The following is a 14,290-nucleotide window of genomic DNA, read 5'->3' on the forward strand; positions in this document are numbered from 1 at the left end:
ATGTGTTAACAACTGATATCATCTCCCACACAATGAAAAGAAGGAAACAAAATCATTAAGAAGAAACACATTTACATCAGCTGATTGTCAGGCTACGTCCTGTTCTACTGGTAAGGCACCACGTTCATTTTCAGAAATCTCACCTAATACTTTGAGGGAGTTTCTGTGCCTATTACTAGAGATACACACAGGCGTTCCTTACTTTATCTGCTGTAAACATGCGCTACGGGATATGGATGCCAGCAGTCGGCAGCAGCACACACATTTTTCACCACACATAGACAGACACAGAAATATATTCACCCTATACACACCAACCTGTTGATGCAGTACGGCTGTAAGATATGCATGTTGCTCAATTTGCAGGAATCTCAGAAGAAGAGAATGCAACCCAGCGGCTCGTTTCTACTGTTTCAGCCTCCCAGCAGTCAGCATGAGTCGGTGCACGTTTCCCACTCAGCCTTGTTACAGACAGACTGTTGTTGCTCCGTTTGAGTAGAACTGCAATAGTGCCACTTCTTTAAAAGCAGAAGTCGGAGTGTGTTTGGCTAACTGCAGCTTTCGTTGATCTATAAACCGCTAAGAGGAGGTCCTTTAATCTCTGGCCCCTGCCAAGATGAACCATCCTCCCAGTGACCTGAGCACTCGAGTCCATCCCAGTGAAGTACAGTAGAGTCTAGAGCGATCAGCTGATATATCTGAGGCAATAACGGCTCTCTGCCTCAGACCTCAGGCTGCTGGAAGGAACAGCTACTCTGTTTATTTCCCTCTCCCCCCTCCCTCTTTCTCTCTCTCCCTCCCTTCTAGTTGCTTTGGTCCAGCCTCCCCAGCTCCTCTGTCTCCCTGTCTGTCGTGGTGACACCCTCCCAGTCATCTTTGTACAACCCCTCTCGCTCCTTTTCACTTCCTGCCTTTGCTATTCTGTATTTGAGCTTACTCCTCTTTATTTCTTCTCCTCTTTCCTTTCTCTATTCTTCTCCCCGTCTCTGTCACCTGGTCTATTATCTTTTTACAATCTTACTCCTGTCACTTTCTCCCTTCTATTCTATTCCTTCCGTTCCGCTCTTTTCATTTTGTCCCCAGAAGAAAACAAAACCAAACAAAAGTTGACTATCTACATACAAACCCAGTTAAGCTTTAATGCTAGTAGATTACATAACAGCAGGCTGATGCGGTCTCGCCAGTACAGCTGAGTGAAGTTGTATGAGGACACAGAGATACGCGATAGGTCATCGATTCAATTAGACTGCACTATGACCTCACTTACCTCCAAGTATAATCATGAACAGTTATTGTCAAGGCCCCAGTTATAGCAAGATTCAAAACTACAATGAACAGTGTTGTTAAATGAACCCTATCAGCGTTCTTCTCCAGCATACAAGCTACACCACATGCTAAGCACCCTCAAATACTGTAAATTCTCAAATGAAAGTATATCAACAATAACCTGGGGCGTGGCTGGCAATGAAAAGGCCGGTTGCTAATAAAGGCTGGGTAAAAACATTGAAGGTGGTTGGGCTTATCTTTACTATGACAGCTCATATGCTAAATTTAGCATTATGTACATTCCCCCGCACAAATCCCATCAATACATCAACAGAAACAAGTCATACTCCCCACATTGCTGCCCTGACTTTTTATATTTTCAACAACAAATATTGTTTTCATTCGCTATAGCCAGTCGCCTCTACTTTGTCATTTTTTCAATCAATGATAAGCTACTGTCAACCCTACTGTCAATGCTACACACAGAAACCTTGCACACGGAGTCCGACGCATTAACAACTGTGGCTAGCAGAGTTTATCCGCTGCAGATAGCTAACTAATTAAAGGTCCCATGACATGCTGCTTTTTGGATGCTTTTATATAGACCTCAGTGGTCCCCTAATACTGTATCTGAGGTCTCTTTCCCGAAATTCAGCCTTGGTGCAGAATTACAGCCACTAGAGCCAGTCCCACAATGAGCTTTCCTTAGGATGTGCCGTTTCTGTGTCTGTAGCTTTAAATGCTATTGAGGAGGAGAGAGGGGGGGGGGGGGCAAGGGGGTGTGGCCTTGACCAACTGCCACTTTGCTTGTTTGCAAGCCATGATGTCTCGCTCTTTCTCATGGGCGGGCCAAATTCTCTGGGCGGGCAAAGCAGAGAAAGGGGAGGTAACCGAATACAGATTTTTGGGGTTCAGCCGAATACCGAATCCACTGGTTAAGATTCTGCCAAATCTGAAACTCAATACTGAATCCTACTCCCATCCTCAGTCCATTAACACAGTAAACACATTAATGAAGTAAACAACATCCACAGCATCTAAAATAGTTAAATGTAAAAGCCTCTAAAATAGTTAAATGTAACAACTTAATGTTGAATTCACATGCTCTTTTCACATCATAGGAAAGCACATTGCTATCGCCAGATGAGTGACTATTTTGTTTGGCAAATTTTCACTAATGATGAAGGCATGTTGGGTGGGTGAAATTAGAAAGCTAACATTAGCCAACGAGCAGCAGCTGGCCATTCAGTCGCTCCGCTCCCACTGTAGGGACACTCATTTGACGAGAGATCGGCTGACAGCCTGGGAGAGGCACTGTCTGGTTAACACAAGTTTTTTGCTGTGACTGTCCTTCCTTTGCCGTACCTGAAGTTGCTGCATTTTGGCTGCTATCTGTAGATTCCTTATTGCACAACTCGTATTCTTTCAGATGTTTCATACGCAGAAAACAAAAAACAAAACAAACCGGTCTGCATTGTTATGCCTTGCCACCACATTTCCTTCTTTTGACTGCAAACTCCACCTTCTTTCTCTCCATTTCCATTTCCCTTTCTCCACCCTACCCCTTCCATCTTTGGGTTGTCCATCTCCCCAACCACAAATCCATTCCATCCTATTCCATCCACTTTACATGGTGTTATTGCTTTCGTACAGCTTTATATACGCTGTAAATGCTGGCACTACTGTTTTACTATGTGTCTTCCTTTGCTTTGCAATTATATTCTTTTGGGGGTTTGTTGTGGTGGCTTTAATCTTGTTTCTTTCTTATTACTTCTCTTAATTGTGTACTTCCTACTCCCCTTATTTTTTTTTCATGTTTTGTGTGTCCACTTCTATAATTCAGTTGTTCTATTACTCTCCTTTATTCTTATCTTTTATTTGTTTGTTCTCTCCTTTCATTAATTATTTGATGTTTTGTGCTTGAGTGGTCAACTGTTTCTTTTCACCTGTTTTCTTTCCATTTGTGTGTTCTGTAGTTACATAGTTGTATCCTTTTTCTTATTTCCGTGTTCCTTTACTTTACTACTATCCTCCTTCCTTATACTCATTTTTGTGTCTTTCTTTATCTTTTTTCCTTCTCTTTCCTTTTTTTTACTTCTTTTTTTGCTTTTATCAGTTACGGTCATTCCTTCTGTGTGTGTGTTCTTCTGTCCTCTTTTGTCATTTGATCTTCTTTCCTCCTGTTTACTGTGTTTCTTTCCTTTCCTAGTTATTCAGGTTTGTTTCCATAGTTCTGTGTCCTCCTATTTTTTTTTTATCCATCATTTCATTTTGGATTGATCTTCTCTCCATTTCCCTCTCTATTTCCTCTCTTTCCTGTGTCTTTCCTTGTTGTCCTGGGTTGATCCCTGTAGCTCTGGGATTTCTTTTCCTCTTGTGTTTTTCACTGTGTTTCTTTCCTGGGGTGTTGTTTTCTTCTTTCTGTGTCCTTCCTCCTCCTTTGTTATTTTTCTCACTATACATTCTCTCTCTCTCTCTCATCCCTGCTGTTCTCTCTATGTCTCTCTCTCTCTTCTCTCTCTCTTCTCTCTCTTTCTTGTTCTCTCTCTTCTTCTCTTTCTCTCTTTTCTTTCTCTATGTGTCTGTATATGTGTATATGTATATGTGTGTATATGTATATGTGTGTGTGTGTTTTGTGTGTGTGTAGTGTGTTCACACACACACACACACACCACACACACACACACACACACACACACACACACACACACACACACACACACACACACACACACACACACACACATACCATTCAGAGGTTGCACGAGTAGCTGGTTGTCCAGGACATGATTCGAAGAGAATGTGTTTTCCTAGAGGCCCATAAAAAAGAGCCAGACAGAATGGATGATCCACAAGTATAATCTCCATTTCATCAAACACTTTGACTATATTCAAATACTGACTCATTTTGTTAGGAGTCCTCAGGAAATATGACTTTGATGGCACACATTAAGTTGGGTAATGGGAATTGTAGGATTGAGTGTTGACCAATGACACAGGGCCCTATTTTAACGATCTAAGCGCACGGCGTGAAGTTTAGGGTGTACAAATCCACTTTTGCTAGTTTAACCGCGGAAAAAGGGTTGTACTTAGTGTCTTCATTAATCATAGGTGTGTTTCGGGCGTAACATGCAATAAACCAATCAGAGTGTCATCTCCCATTCCCTTTAAAAGCCAGGCGCGTTTGTACCTTGGCGCATTGCTATTATGATGGGAGATAGGATAGTAGGAAGGAGAGATTTTCAGGAGAAGAAACTGATCTGCTCGTGTGTAAACGCGCAAGCAGATCATATCATAATACTATTTCACATTGTAAATAATTTTTTAATCTTTTGCATGTTTGTGTCCTGCTGCACTTCCCTGTGTGTGTGTAACAAGCATAGTGTGGGCACGCTGTGCACGAGCCCAGGCACATTTTACTAATACGCTGTTAAAATAACAATGAAATGCTGCACTACTGACTTTAGACCAGGTTTTTGTTGGTCAATGGTGCGATCACTTTCCGCTGCCTCAAGATATCAATACACCCAGAATGCACCTGAACACACCTCCCTGTAAAACCAGCACGCCCCATGGGCGCAAAGATTGGCGCAGGTGCATTTGCCATTTAAACGACGTGGGCGCTGGACGGGAAACTGACAACTGCGTCGGTCTTAAACTAGCAAAGACACTTGCGTCGGGTTTTGCGCTGCACTGGGTGCAAGATAGGGCCCTTCAAGTCAGGATATCATGCCCTCTGCATCTTCAATTTCGACCACTTTTTTGTGTCCCTTGTGAGTTCCCCAACTTTGTAGAAGCTTTGTGCAATTGTCAGATTTTTTTTTTTATAATGCCCCCAGATTCATGGAGAGTCTCCTATGCATGCGGGGAGCAGAGTGAGTGGACTGAAGTGTCTCACATTAGAGCTGCAAATATTATTCAATTAGTTGTCGACTATTAAATTGATCGCCAACTATTTTGATAATCGACTAATCGGTTTGAGAATTCCCTTATTCACGCTTCCTAAAAATGTGAATATTATATTTTCTTCACACCTCTGTGACAGTAAACTGAATATATTTGAGTTGTGGACAAACATCACATATGAGACATCATCCTGGGCTTTGGGAAACACTCATCGACATTTTTCACCATTTTCAGGCATTTTAGACCAATCGAGAAAATAATTGTCACAATAATCAACATTGAAAATATCCGTTTGTTGCAGTTGGAGCTCACATGATGTTGTCAGTTGTCTATTGTGGATGTCCTGGATGAAAAAATTTCCTCACTGACCCTCTGAAGAGGCTGTGATATTGTCCTAGAAGGCAGTGATGGAGCTATTCAGAATGTTCTCCATGGTACAGCTGTAGAACTCAGTGGGCCTGAGCCAAACGTCCTTAACTGCCGTAGAAGAAAATCTCACAGCTGGGTGATCTTAACCACAGCTCCTGGGTGTAGATCCCATTACAGGATCTTTGGGTTGTGCACACAGAGGAGCTTAAAGCGTAACTCTTGCCAAAATGCAACCTACGGTCTACTTCCCGAGTCAAACTTTCTTTTAAAAGCATAATTAGGACGGAAATGCAACTTTTAATATTCATGGTATTTTCGTTTTCGGTCAAATGGCCTTTTGAATGGGAGAGCTAGGGGCACTACTATGATCGCATCAAAATTGCTATTTTTAAAACTCTAAGATGGTTCGACACAACATGAAACTTTGCTCCAAGTATCACCAGGGGCTCTACACCTTAACAAAAGCATTGACAACATTGTTCGTGTACACAGAGTTTACTAAAAAGAAAGGTTTTGAACAACTCACTTCAGCAGTTGGTTTTTCCGCTCGCCGCCATCTTGCCAGTCAATAAGTGTCGAGGCTGACTTTGTCTTTCTGCCTCGGTTAATGGCATTGGTGATGGCAGTTGTACTTTACTTTAGTCTTTTCTTTCCATGCCACTTTGTACTTAGTTACATGTCAGAGAAAAATATCGTACTTTTTACTCCACTACATTAATCTGAATGCTTTATTTACTTTACAAATCAAGTTTTTGCCCATAAATCACATGTAGTTAATACAATTTGATGTTTTATTACAAATTACTACCCAACAATGTAACGGTCTACAAGTCCAGCTGAAATGATTTGCCGATTAAACACTGAATTGATAGACAGAACTATTTGGATCGTTTCCAGTTAATAGACTTTTTTTTTTTCTGCATTGAGTACTTTTATAACTTTAAGTACATTTTCCTGATGATACTTAAATACTTTTACTTAAGGAACATTTTCAATGCAAGACTTTAACTTGTAACAGGATTTTTTACAGTGTGGTATTATTCCATTTACTTTAGTAAAGGGTCTGAATACTTCCTCCACCACTGGTTAATGGAGGTAATCCCCCACCATCGGCTAGGTCTTATTGATGTTAAGGGAGAGGTTATCGGACTGACACCGCTGCGAATGATCTCTTTACATCTGCCCTACAGGCCGACCCGCTGCCGCTGGAGATCAAGCCAACAACTGTTGTGGTGACGGTGAACTTGGGGGTCATGGGACGGTGGTCAATGAGTACAAGAGGGAACAAAACAACGGATAGTAGTTGCTTTTTAACTTGATTGTATTAAAGAGTAAACAAGCTCTCATGTGATGGATAACTGTCATGCTCAAATGATTTAAATCCTAGTATTCAATTTAATTAAGGATATATCCTGCCTGCAACCATGACAATGTCATGTCATACTGCTGTCACATGAAGCCAGGGGTTAGCTTTGATGCAGAGTGTGTTAATGTGTGTCTGGGGGTCAGCTGTGGAAAATCTGATAAATTTTCTAATGTGACTTGAGTCAGTGTCGGTTTCGGGTCTGAAGTGTCTCTGAAGTGGTATTTATTATTTTATTTGAGCTAAAATACTTGTTATTTATTGTGTGCGCTGCTGAATCTGGGTAACAAATTCCATTCCTTCATGTTTTTAACATGTTTGAATGACAATAAACCTTTAGAAGTGGGGGAGGGGGGGAGATAATAAGAAAGAATTGAGCTCACTGGACCTCTGTAGCCCGCTACTCATCTTTGCGAGGCTCAAGACTTGAGGCTAGATTAGCCGCTACTAGCAACCCATACTCAAAACTCTGACCAAACTATCTGCGGTTGAGTTGCATTGTGGGTAATGTAGGCTAGGGATGCCACGTTGAGAAAGTTTCCCCACCGGTTAATAAACACGTAGCAACACTGCTGTTACCGATTACACCGTAAACGCAACACGGCTGTGTCCGGCTTCGCCGAACCCCGGTTGAGCTGTTGTTGCGTGGGCAGAAGCAGCGCAAAACGTTGCCCGCTTCCCTTAGCCGCCCGCGTTACCATAGCACGTATATAAATATGATGATACGACCAAGTGGGCTGTTGCATAACCGACAAGAAGGAGCTGGTTGAGCCATCACTGCAACAGCATTAGCACGTAGGCTACTTCCACAATGCGTGTTCATGACTCATGGCGTGTTCATGACTCAACCAGCTCCTTCTTGTCTGTTATTGGCTGGAACACTGTTTGTTATGTTTCGTGGTGCAGGTTGGCGCAGTTTGTTTTTGTTGCCGTTTGTGGAGCCTGGGCTGTCTACAGAGACCGCGTTTTTACAGTGTGTTCAGGGGACCGGCAGCTAGATAGGGAGGAGATGTTTGCTGTATGTGACAAAAAATGTTGTAGCCTAAAAAACATGTCACATCACTTAGAGCACCTTTAAATAGCTTATTGCATTAAAGCTGTAGTGCGTCGTTTCTGTTGCCCCCATGAGGAATTCTAAGCAATGACAACAAAACTGTCGGTGCATCCACATCTGCATACAAGCCTTCCGTGATCACGCACCACCCCCCTCCTCCACACAGTTGCTAGTAGTCGAGGAGGACATGGAGGATTAAAGAAACACGAAGGACTCTTCAGAAGAGGTCATTATCTTCACTCGAGCTTCTGCGCGCGAAAGTCGCCGGACGACACAATCTACTGAACGTAGCCATGTTGGTGGTTTTTTTTGTTGTGGGTTTTTTGGTTTTTTTTTTTTTTTTATGTTGTTTTTTTGTTTTTTTTTTTTTTTTTTTTTTTTTTTTTTTTTTTTTTTTTTTTTTTTGTTTTTTTTTGTTGTTTGGTTTTTTTTTTTTTTTTTTTGTTGTTTGTTTTTTTTTTTTTTTTTTTTTTTTTTTTTTTTTGTGGTGGGGGTGGTTTTGGTTTTGGGTTTTGTTTTTTTTTTTGTTTTTTTTGTTTTTTTTTTTTTTTTTTGTTTTTTTTTTTTTTGTTTTTTTTTGTTGGGTTTTGGGTTGAGGGTGAAAGAGGGGGGGAGAATGGGGGTTTTGGTTGGAGGGGGGGTTGTTTTTTTTTTTTTTTTTTTTTTTTTTTTTTTTGTTTTTTTTTTTTTTTAAATTTTTTTTTTTTTTTTTTTTTTTTTAATATTAATTTTTGTTTTTGTTGTGTTTTTTTTTTTTTTTTTTTTTTTTTTTTTTTATTTTTTTTTTTTTTTGTTTTTTTTTTTTTTTTTTTTTTTTTTTAAAAAAGAAAAGAAAAAAAAAAATGAATTGTTTTTTTTTTTTTTTTTTTGTTTTTTTTTTTTTATTTTCTTTTTTTTATTTGCTGTGGAGGAAGGTCTGGCCCTTCCACACAATATTCCTGGATAGGAGAAACAACTGCTCTGGTTTATTGGCATTTCTTTAAACCAATCACAATCATCTTGGGCGGCGCTAAGCTCCGGACGCAGCAAGCGTGACTCTGCAAAATAGTCTCAGGAAGGAACTTGTTTCGGTGGAACATTCCCCCCCCCGCAAAAGAAAACGCTAGCCTGGCTCCGCCGTCCTACGTACTTCCGCTCAATTTTCATTTTCCTTCAGTACTCCGTCTGGGTTTGCAGTATATTCGCGGGTTTTCTCCAGCCATATCTTTACCGGTCCAATCAGCGAACAGAGGGAGTGGCTGAGAACAATGACGTTGAGGTCGTGCGCTAGTTTGAGTTGTAGTTCCGTAATGGCGGCGGAGAAAGATGCGAGCGAAGCCATTCGGTCCGTTGTGGCAACGCTGCCGAATATCCAGAAGTTAAAAGCCCGAACAAGAAACAATCTTTGCTGAGTTTTGTTGGTGGCCATGATGTTGGGGGAAAAGTTAGATTATCCAGCTCGCTCGGTTAGTGGTGAAGGAGTTGGCTAAGGCGAACGCTAGCGATGCTAAGCCGATAGTTGTTGTCGTCTACGTCACGACCAAACATTAGCGACTGGTTAAGGCAGATCCAGAGTGGCTGTGGGCAGATCCAATAGTTACAAAGTACCCGCCTTCAAGGAAGTTAACAGTTGTCAATGGAGAGTGGCCAGACTCCCTCTAAGAAAACGCCACATACAATATTAAATTAAGTTAACTTTTCACACAATGCAGTAACGTCAGCTATTTAAATTAGCTGGATACACGGTTAAACGTCATTTGCTTTTTGTCCATTGTAAATCCCCGCCTATTGGTCCCAAAACGTCCCAGTTAGAGAGTAAATGCTGTAAACATATTCTTTGTAAATCTTTACAATCATTCCCCAAATGAACCAAGCAGGCCTACCTTGTTGCACGATCCAAACTTTCCTTGAAACTTGTCATTTTCAGCATGTAATGTTGCTCAGGAGGTTCTGGTTAATGTTGCTCAATCCGACAGGAGTTTAAAGTTAACTAAAAAAAAAAATCGTAAAGTGGGTGACATCTGGCTGAACTTCCGGCGGCACCGGAACTATCCCGTAATATACCTAATCAAGCTTGCCCGGGATATGTTTGAATCTGAAATTTCAAAGAAGTGTACAGACATCTCCGCCTTCAGGAGAGGAATGTAAAAACACCTCTCTAGTGACAAACTAGTGCACAGATATGAGTCAGTTTAGTTAAGGTCTGACATTTTAAGGGACGTTATACATAGGAAAAACATGTTTGTGTGAAGGGGGACTTTAAAAAATGTTGAAAGCTAAACTTACAGTAAGTGGACTTAAAAGGAAGTTTAAGAGGATTCAAATTTAATATTGAATTCATAATCGATGAAATGCTATTAAACTAATATGTTCCTTCAGATGAATTAAATGGATCTGGAATGGAAACCACTAATTGGAATTATACTTTACTAATACACCCACAGTGCATGTCCTATTATTTAGCTGTTAATTGAATTGCAATGGTGGAAGCCCGTCTACTGAAATAATCAGAGGCTTCACACTGCAGCCAACTCTGACACGCAGCACGCACACACGCACACACACACACACATCAAATTCTATTTCAGCACCCCATACTCCAGGCTAAGTTTTTCATTAACATCTCTGTGTGCGTGAATATGTGTGTGTGTGTGTGTGTGTGTGTTTGATCCAGCATGCTCCGTGACTCAGAAATCACAGAGGGGAGGGGTCAGGGCATGAGGCAGCGCTGACAAGAACACGTGCATGCTCAATGACACTGTGAGAAACACACACACACACACACACACACACACAGAAAAACAAAGCGACAATCCCCTGTTGATGTCACATATTGAGGCATCCTGAGCTGTCCTCTGCTTTCTGTGGCTCCATCTGCCCTCATTGCTCCTAATCCAGCTCACTCCACTACAGTAATCCAACACACACACACACACACACACACACACACACACACACACACACACACACACACACACACACACACACACACACACACACACACACACACACACACACACTCTCTATTGATACACCTTAAATCACACATCTACATACATATAATACAAAGCCATCTGCTCACATGAGGATATAAACACATGCAAATGGCACACATTTTAACCACAGGTTCACCTCCCCAGGTCAATGCTACTTTTACACAGTGCTGGCTACATTATACACTACCTTCCCAAGGGTAGGGGTGTAACGATACGTCCATCTGGAACGATATGCCGCTTCAATGATCAACGGTCCAATATAATCGATGCAAATTGAAATATCGATAGATATTATCTTTAAGATGCGCCTTTATTGTGAAATTCCCACATTATATTTATTCTTTTTATTTAAAAAAGCATTTTGTTTTCATTTGACTGACTAGAAGAGCTCAATGATAACAAAAAAGTTTAATTATATTCAAGTTGCTTTTTTAGTTAGTTAGTATAAATGTAACCGTGTGACCGTTTTAAATGCGCATATGATATAAAACATGATACATGAGATTGAGTTGAATTTGAATAATTTCCACAAAAAAAAATATTTTACAACTTATTGTTTCAATATACATTTTACATAATTTATTCATGTGATTATAGTTCACACTATTTTTGTCTATCTGTGTAATGAAAGCCTTCGGGTCTCATATACTTTAATATCCCGGGTGAGTAGCGTGGGATTTTAACTTCGCTCAGTGTTTGTTTTCACTGTGTCTGTGAATGTGTTTAGTGAAGCCGGGACGGCAGCATGTGTGTGGGACCGCACGTGCCGGAGAGAGCACAGATGGCATCGTGACAGTGTTCCGTTTTCCTTTTTAGGCTCTTCAAAAAAATAAACTAAATACACTGTACACCCCCCTACCCACCCAGATTTCCCTCCACCCAGCCTTTTTTTCCCCACTCGATCTATACAGCTCATGCTGCACAATTTTTGTCCTGTTATTAATCATTTGTTCTTTTTCTACTCTCCCTTTCAATATAAAGCATTAAGTCACTGAGAAACACATCCATACTTCTGTCCACCCTTGTATATCATATTCAAAATCTATACCCAGTTGTGTGAGTCAAAGTGCTTGTGAGGACTCAAATGATTTGAACTTGTGTTGATGCACCTCGTCCATCAATCCATCCATCCATCCATCCATGCCTGCAGAGATTCTTTCATCCGCACTTCTGTCAAATCCACCGTTAATCTCTGCTTTTCCTTTTATGTTTACATCAAAGACGACTAGCGCGCACACACACAGACAGACACAGACACACACTCTCACCCTTTCTCCTCTCCCTCTGATGAGTTGCTATCCTGCTTGTTGGACATTGGCTCCATGTAGCCTCAGTCCCGTCCAGCGGCCAATCACAGGACAGTGAGGCAGACCTCGACTTCGCCAGCCTGCTCAGCATTCGCCGGCGGCCCCTTCAATAGACAGCCATCGGAGAATCTGGGCAGCGATTGGCTGAGAGGAGCATGGCGGGCAGGACATCAGTGGAAGCATAAGAAAGCTAGGGGGGGGGGGCAGATATAGAGAGAGAGAGAGAAGCCACAGTAAGAAACAGACACAATGTTGCACACTGTTGGCGCCGTCGAGGGGCTGAAGACAGACATGGATTGTTAGTTAGATGTTTTAGTAATGACATTTATCTACATAAAAAAATCTGGAGTTCAAACTTGACTTTTTGACTTTTGACTTCTATTTTGAAGTGACTGCACTCTGCCTTTGTATTGTCTTCAAAAGTGAGAAGTCACGCCAAGGCAAAAGGCAGCAACTTTTATCAACATTATCAATATTTGGATGCTGATCACCAGTTACAATATCATTATAATAACACCTGTATAAAATCTAGTTATCATGGCATATATTTCTCATGATTTACAATGACTTAGCCATCTGCTTATTGCTATCCTGTACCCTAACTCAATTTGAGCGTTCCAAAACAAAGTCAAAGAGCGGTAACTGCTGTTACGGTGTTCTGCCTTGGTTTCTTCTGGGCTTTTGGAAGTTACTGTTAAGACAACCCTTTTCTTGAAAAAAAAAACAAACCACAACAACGAAATTGACTCAAGATACTTATCCACATGATAAAGGATGTCTTGAATGTACCAAAAATATAATTAACTCATTTTCGACCATAAACGAAGTTACTGCCTTTTGCCTTTGCAGGGCAGTATATTCCTGCATCTATTAGAGGAAACATACTCCGGAGAAATCTAATTTACTATAAGCTATTTACAAGTTCTCTGACAAGATATTAGGGTAAATTGTACTCCGCAATTTTAATGGATTTTTTCCCAGCTTTTTATTCCCTCTTTATGGCCAAAGTTCACAGCTACAGTTACACCATTCAGATAAACAGTAAAGGCAAATGTATGCTTCTCTGCCAGGTTGTTGTAGCTTCAACACATTTTAATGTTTAATAAAACTCATGTATGCTCCAATTTTGATGGTTGTTTGATGATTTTTGAAAATAAGAGTCAACATTTTATTACTGTAATGTCTACTGCGTCTTTTAATATTCTATCAATAGAGATAGAGATACAATTGTTGTATGTTCTTGTTTCATTGCTTTTTGCTGCTCTGCATGTTTGCATGCATTTAGAAACTAGGGCTGGACCCGAATATTCGAATATTCGTTCGGTGGGTTGGTATTCGATTAGAAAATTTGACATTCGAATATTCGTTTTTTTTTTTTGTTTGTTTGTTTTTTGCACAACCTGGCATCCCCCTCCAAACGGTTCTCATTCGCGCTTGAATATGTTCGAAATATAATACTCTCTTTTACAATTTTCTTATATAGCCTAGCTATTTTAATAGGATGGACAACCCAACCTTGTTATACTTAATAAATATATTTTGCTTCTTCTTGGACTACTAAAGTGTTCCTGCAAGGGGAGTATTCTCTGGCTAGTGCGCAGAACAGCGCAGTTTGCATGGACAGAAGTGCATGCCTGAGCTTGTATTTTGGGTTAAGCTACGTTGCTTTGACATTGTGGAAAATAAAATAATAGAAACAAAATGTATTATCCTTTTTACCCGTTATTATCAATCTAAATTAATCTACTGCGAAATATAGGAGACTTTGAGATTTTACTGGGACGTCACGTCACATGCCCCAGTTAAAAACGCCCATGAGTCAGCGAAAATAAGACAAAAATGCCGAAGACTTCATCTGTGTGGGAGAACTTTAAAGTAAGTGAGGACAAGACAAAGGCAGAGTGTCAAATATGCAATTTGAAACTGGCCTACCACAACAGCACATCAAGCTTGAGAAATCACATGAGTTCTGTAAGTAGAACGAGCTGCTTTTATCCGCCATTTACACATGATAAAAATGTGCACTTAATTTTCATGGAAAATAACGTGA

The 14,290-nt window shown here is 40.6% G+C and overlaps 1 protein-coding gene across 4 annotated transcripts in view; it reads right to left on the bottom strand.

Annotated features, from left to right (window-relative positions):
• The window catches only part of LOC120574711 (thyroid hormone receptor alpha), a 67,745-nt gene that overhangs the window by 25,744 nt on the left and 27,711 nt on the right, over window positions 1-14,290 (bottom strand). For 2 of the 4 annotated variants that reach the window (XM_039825092.1, XM_039825091.1), the window contains exon 2: window positions 12,202-12,430. In XM_039825092.1, coding sequence (XP_039681026.1) covers window positions 12,202-12,257 — 56 coding nt within the window. In that variant the 5' untranslated portion in view covers window positions 12,258-12,430. Of the gene's footprint in view, window positions 1-318; window positions 760-12,201; window positions 12,431-14,290 lie in introns of those variants that run through there. The other 2 variants (XM_039825094.1, XM_039825093.1) reach the window with 1 other exon arrangement.

The sequence above is a fragment of the Perca fluviatilis genome, chromosome 15 (genome assembly GCF_010015445.1).
Source record: "Perca fluviatilis chromosome 15, GENO_Pfluv_1.0, whole genome shotgun sequence".
Lineage (NCBI taxonomy): Eukaryota > Metazoa > Chordata > Actinopteri > Perciformes > Percidae > Perca > Perca fluviatilis.